Source organism: Pinus tabuliformis, chromosome 2_1 (assembly GCF_031772625.1).
Source record: "Pinus tabuliformis cultivar Carrire ecotype Pingquan chromosome 2_1, CPIR1, whole genome shotgun sequence".
Taxonomy (NCBI): domain Eukaryota; kingdom Viridiplantae; phylum Streptophyta; class Pinopsida; order Pinales; family Pinaceae; genus Pinus; species Pinus tabuliformis.
In genome coordinates, this window is record NC_142299.1 from 490,072,505 (window position 1) to 490,079,254 (window position 6,750).

Consider the following 6,750-nt stretch of genomic DNA (forward strand, 5'->3'; position numbering starts at 1 on the left):
TGGTGGCATGAGGATGTGCATTCTCATGATTTGAGTGTGACAGTTGGACTGATCACCCGACTAGTTCGAGTCATGAGGGGATCCAATGTATAGAGATATGTTGCCATTGTGTTGGAGTATCATGGCAGCAATTCACATGATGAGGTTGGCACGAGATGTTGCAGGAAGCATGTAGCTTGAGATGGAAGGGCCAACCTTCCACGATGGGGAGAGCAGCATGTGGAGATTGCAACGAGATGGTCGATGGTCATGGATTGAGATGATTTCCGATGTATGACATACTGATGGGGTGTATACCTTGGTATGGTGATCTTGGTGACAGATGGTTGCCGGGACGAGACATGAAGGAGACAGTGGTTCTACATATGTTGCAGAGATGGTTGCAGTATGTGGAGGAGTTGACATCATGGGTGAGACAGTGTTGATGATCTTGGTGGATGGCTACCAGGATGGCATGTTGTCGAGGACGACAACGACTTTAGGTGGAGGAGGATGTAAGGACCTACGGTCCTTGGCACACCCACCGGATGAAGTGCGACCACGTTTGACGATAAACGAGCGGTTGGGAAACTTGAACGAACAACTCTACGACTGATGTGCGATGGAGGCAAGTAAAAATGCGAGCATAAGAAGGTTGAGCGAAGTGTTATATACGCGTGGGAGCACGGATAGTTAGCCTGCGGTCGACCAACACATGGAGCAAGGCCGACATGTATTTTGATGGCGTTTATGAAGTGTAGGGGTGCGTTATTACATGGTGGACGAGTTGGCTTGGGCAAGCCAACTCGCCTAGCCATCCATATATATTCAACGAAGTGTTGGAGCGAAAGTCATCATTCGACAAGCGAGTCTTCAAGGAGAAGTGCGTGGAAAAGGGCCGCAGCAAGGAGGAAGGCATAGATGGTTATGCGCCCAAGTCTTGGGCAGGTTGCTTGAACGCATAAGTCTAAACGAAGGTCGATCGAAGTAGGGTGTGCACGGGTGAAGGCGTGGATGCCCAGTTGTGCAAGGCATGCACGGGTGAAGGCGAGGGCGTCCGGTTGTGTGAAGGCACACGGGTGAAGGCGTGAACGCCCGGTTGTGCGGTTGTACGGTTGGGTGGTTGTGCACGGGTTCTTGGGTAGCTCGGGTGAGCGCCCACCCGTCATGCAGAGGCAAACGCAGAAGTTGTGTACGGTGGAAACGGTGAAGTGTTGAGATTGTGAACGAAGGTGTGACTCGTGCAGAGGCGCATGTGTGTAGCGACTTGGTTACGACGAGGCACGCCCAAGTTGGGCAAACAACACGATCGTGCGACGAGGTGAACGAAGAGTTGGTGAGTTGTGCGGCGACCGTGCGCAGGCGCCAACAAGCTGGACAACCGAGTTTGCTGAAGTTGAAAATTGGCTAAGTGTAAAATTGGGGTTTCCCAAGATTTAACTTGTAAAGCTTTGTAACATTGAAGATTGTATAATATATTGATTCAGGCAGGCTCATATTACAGGGAGTTGCCCCTCCCTTTATACTGTTGTGCATTTCTCTTGTATGATGTTGTTTATGTGAATGTTATGGGCTTTCACTTGTATAAAGGAAACATAATAATACTTGGTAACGAAAATAAAACTATGGAATGTTAGGCGTAGTCTACAATCGTAAATATTGGTGAAAAAAAAACTATTAGTAGTGCCGCACCTCACTATAAGCGTTTGAAAGACTACCGCAGGTGTAGGGACGTGACACACAAAGTGAAACAGCTATAAAACTCATATGCCCTCCCCTCTTCTCCAGTTTTGCTAAACGATACTCGGTCTACCCTCTTCCAAATCTCCAAATGGATATGCATTACTTTGACCCACTATTTACTAATTAAAAAAAATATAAAAAAAAAATCGGGTGGTGTGAAACGTAGGGTGCGCACGCCACATGAGACAGATTCCAATAGTGATGGCTAAATATTGATAAGAAAGTTAATCCACCAGTACTTCATGGTCACGCGATCAAACCGTGTTTTTCCGCCGCCCACTTCGTTGGGAAAGCTAGTTCCCGGAAGTTTCCCTGAAAATCGATTAATTATATATATATATAGGTTTAACATTTTAAAATGATAATTATGTTTTCTAAATTAAATAATTAAAAAAAATTTCAAGAAAAGAAGTTAAAAATAAATAATATTTGAATTGAAATTGTGATGTTTTTAACCTCTTGTTATACATTTTTTCACGAGATTTAGAAATATAAAGTAAAGTAGTGGATATTAAATTAGTGTATAATTTTTTTGTTAATAAAACAAAACGTGTAGTTGTCTAGAAAGTTATGGAAATTCCGATCATATTTAGAGAAAATCAGGCAAGGATTTTTGTAAATCCAAGTTATAGTTGTTAAACTTTAAAATTGAGGAGTTGTCTGGAAAGTTATGGAAATTCCGATCATATTTAGAGAAAATCAGGCAAGGATTTTTGTAAATTCAAGTTATAGTTGTTAAACTTTAAAATTTGAGGTGTCTTAGATGTTTTTGATGGAGTTGAATCCATTTCCACCATCAAAAACACGATTCAAACACTACCTCTACATGAATTTTTGAAATTTTTTTCACTGGATTCCGACCACTTTTGGCTGTCCGGACAATTCCTTCGCCTCATTAAACAACTCCTAAAAATAAAATACTCACTTCCTTATAAAATTGCTAAATTTACAAAAACATACATACTCTACTTTCTATTTTAGTTTCTTAAAAAAACACAAAATGTAATCTTGAAAATCTCTTCCTAAAGATATGCATTAACCTAACAAAACATTTTTTTCATTTTCTTTTGGTAAAAGTTGCGCAGGCCACATGAGACAGAACTCCTCGTTCAGCGGTCCTCACCTACGGCCCAGGTTCGGATCGTCATGGGTAGATATTAATCATAAACTTAATACATCGGTATATCAGACAAGTTTTTCAGCCGTCTGCCTCCCCTTTTGGGAAAGACAGCCTCACGAAGTTTTCCCGAAAAAAGGAAGTTCAACGTTACGTGTGAGTCGCGTACCATTCCTGTCACCATCAACTGGCACCATCCAAATCCGCGTGAGACACTCCGTTTTCACACGCTATTCTTTGTTCAATATCCAACACCGTTATATGAGAGGCCCCTCTCCCTTCCATTCCCTACTTTCATTTCAATCCAGTATCTCTGTTGGCCTGCAAAGTCATTCTGTCCATTTTATTGTGATCTGCCCAATTTCAATTCCGTTTCTGTTTCTGTTTTGAAGGAGACGATGTCTCATCACCATCACGGCCACCACCACCATAACAAACATCACGAGAATTGGCCACACCATAGCGGACACCATCAGCAGTACATAACTCCGGAGACTGCCTACTATGGTGAACCGGTGATCCGACACCATCAGCAATACATAACTCCGGAGATTGCCTACTATGGTGAACCGGTGATCCAGCGAGGAGATCTGTATGCATTAGAGCAGGAACGGGCCAGGAAGGAACAGAAGCATCATAAACATATGGAGCATGTAGCAGAAATGGGAGCACTAGCTGCAGGAACATTTGCAATGGTAAGATATATTTTGATTTTGTAATCTTGATATGTTATAGGGGTATTATTGTATTGATTGCGGATTTTAGAAATATTTTGGAATTTAAAAGTTTATTTTCGCATCACAAATTTTTTTTCGAGATTTATAACAGGAGTTTATATAAACATCTTCCTCACCCAGTCTGTAACCTCACATTATAATTACAGATTTTAGAATATTCAAGAAATCTAAACTCTCAAATTTAATTAAATTGGTGATTCTAAAATATTCAGAAAATTTAAATTAGATTGCAAGTTCCAAAATATTTCTAAAATATGATAAAAAGTGCCATAGTTGACTTCTCCCTATTGATTTTCTAAAACATTCCAAAAATTACCATCCATATGCAGTCAATATAAAAATGATTGTCTTTTTTCCCTGCTATCCTCGATGGATTCCATCAATATAAGGATGCTTATCCTTTTTCATGCTAATCTCAATAAATTCTATGGAGTTTTAACTTGTGATTAATATTTTTTCATTCACAGATGATCCATTGAACTAACCCTTAACCCTCGATGCAAATGAATATGAATACTTAGGAGCTGAATAGAAACACTGATATGTGATATGTGTATGCAGTACGAGATGCACGAAGCAAAGAAACATCCAGAGCACGCTCACAAGCACATGATTGAGGCAGAAATTGCTGCAGCCGCTGCAGTGGGAGCAGCGGGGTATGCCTTCTATGAGCATCAGCAGGCGAATCATTACAAAAAAGAAGGCCATGGCAAAAAACATCACCACCACCATCGGTTCTAGCTGCCTGCAACTGCATCAATTATGATTTGAAAATGATTTTCTTCCTCACCTCCCTTGATTTCAGCTCCCTCTGTTATTTGTAATCGATGCATCTTTCTCTGTTATATCTAATCGGCGTGGTGTTATGCGATTCCGATGAAACTGATGTCTTCCGTATTTTCCTCTTCCTTCGTTTTGCTATGACCTTTTTATCAGGTCGTTCTGTGAGGTCCAGAAGCATTTTATTGTAAATAATCAATCATATTATGAAACCTCTGTTATTTAGTGTATATATGAACCTTGTGAATCTTATAACACCGTTTCAATCCTTTAAAACTGTGCTGGGCGTATATAAATACTTAGATCAATATAATTTTGGAATTGTTATAATCAGTCAGTATCATCTTTAATTAATAAACATATTAATATATTGATAAAAGAGGGTGATCCCATGATTTGTTAAAGTACTTCTTCAATATTGGAGATCTAGTACCACCCAAATTTACAGAGGGAAAAAAATATCAAACTATACAAGAAATTATAATCTTTTTTATTCATGTCAGCAGATCGATACATGGAAAAATTATAATTTATGCCTCTAAATCTGGGGATGACTTTGACCTATAAAAGTGCTATTGAGATGGAAAAACACACTGTATCAATAGATTCCTCGCAAAATTCATGAAATTTCAGTATAAACATGACCCATTTTTATTTTTATTTATTATTTTTAATATATTCATTTTGTCTTTTATGCAGTGCTAGTGCTAGGAGGCCAATGTTGGAGTGTCATTTGCCAATGGCCTATTGGCCATTTAGTTGCCACGTAAGCATAGCGGGTCCCACCATCCTATATAACTTGCAAACTTTTGACGGTAATAAAATGGTCTTAGAGACTCCAATTGAGGTGTAGTTGTTGTGTGTGTGTTATATTCTTTCCATGACTAGTCCCACCCACAGGAGGCAATAACCCCCCTTGTTCATTGTGTCAGGGGTGACAAGGGGGTCACAGGGGAGCACATCCCCCCCTATTGGGGGGTTGTAGTTCCCTTGTACAGAGTCAAGGGCAGCGGCCCGAGAATTTTTTTCGTACCCTATATTAGGTGGGCATAGTAACTATGGTTTTGTGCATGGGTTTTTCACATGGTTTTGGGCATGATGGCTTTTGCCCATGTTATTTTATAGATCTGGTCAAGGGAACTACATTTATGTTATAATCCAAGGTTAATGGATTGGGGTTTATGGATGCTTCAACATGTATATATATCTATTGTAACATTGAAAGGAACATAATGAAAAATCAAGTTGGTAGTCCCGGTTTTGGGATCTAGGCAAAATCTCTGTGTATATATGTTTTATGTTTTATGTTCTCGTCATTGTTTTTTTTTGAATTCGTATGTAGGTAATTTATGTACACAGTTAAAACCTACAGTCCTTTGTGCCGTTGGGTTCGTAATTATGAACACTACAATTTGGTGTCATTATTGTTGATATCTGAGAACTTCAAAAATTGACCCTTTAGAGATCCTCTTGGATCAACAAAATAGCGGGTTTATTTTGCCACACTTTTGTGAATGAAATTATGAGTATGAACACTATCAACTAGGACTATAGATTTTCAATACTTGATGTAGCCCATGAGTTTTAAGGTTTGTGGATTTGAAATGCTCGATAACGTAGGCACGCAGATTAAAGGTTTTTCATGAGGAAATGGAGTTTCAATTTCTACTCAAGTCTAAGTGTTGTTGTCTTCAACTTTTAAATCTAGTGTCTCTTCAATAATTATGTCTTTAGATAGATACTAAGTGGTCATATCAATTTGGAACATTTATTGACACTAATGACGTGGAGTATGTCTTTCATTGCAATTCTAGTAAAAGTCAACATACTTGGCAATTTTCCATTTATGTTGGAGAAAACCTTTGTACTTTTGAGGGATGAGTAGGAGTTGTGCTTGGAGAATACCTTAGGTAAAATAAATGCATGGAATGAATGTTGGTTTTTCTATTTTTGCATTGATCCCCATATCTAATTTTAGGGTCCTCTTAGTTGCTTCCAAGCATGTAGCAATACATTGCATTCTAATTTTTTCTTAAACCTTCTCCTTGAGGCTTCTAATGAAACAATATTATAAGAATAGTTTGTTAAGTTATAATGCATGGATGTTTAATTGGTCAAAGTTTTACCTTAAGTTAGTGATCGATCTTGTTTAATGTAACTTGTTAAGCATTATAAATAATTACTACCTCTCTCAAAAAGTGCATGGACAACTTTAACATACTAAATACAAGTGATGTAGGTAGTATAGGATTTTTTTTGCCATTCCCATAGTGACAACCTTGGGCCAATTCCCCCTCATTGTAAATAATTCATGCACTTTGATTATAATTAAAAATGCCTAAGAATTAGGACACATATTCCAGAGTTTTAGGAGGGAAGTTGCTTGGGATTTAA

At 38.8% G+C, this 6,750-nt stretch overlaps 1 protein-coding gene across 1 annotated transcript; it reads left to right on the forward strand.

The window, feature by feature from the left end:
• Positions 1-3,118: 3,118 nt before the first annotated feature.
• Positions 3,119-4,368, forward strand: LOC149201063 (uncharacterized). The gene is made up of 2 exons (XM_089399661.1): positions 3,119-3,534; positions 4,138-4,368. Exons 1-2 carry the CDS (start codon positions 3,238-3,240, stop codon positions 4,315-4,317), a joined length of 477 nt encoding a protein of 158 aa, XP_089255787.1. The 5' UTR covers positions 3,119-3,237; the 3' UTR covers positions 4,318-4,368.
• Positions 4,369-6,750: the final 2,382 nt, after the last annotated feature.

Excerpts from the sequence above, each read along its gene's own strand:
- LOC149201063 (XM_089399661.1), top strand. The coding sequence starts at position 3,238 with ATGTCTCATCACCATCACGGCCACCACCACCATAACAAACATCACGAG. Across the intron at positions 3,535-4,137 it reads CTGCAGGAACATTTGCAATG|TACGAGATGCACGAAGCAAA; the intron begins GTAAGATATATT and ends ATGTGTATGCAG.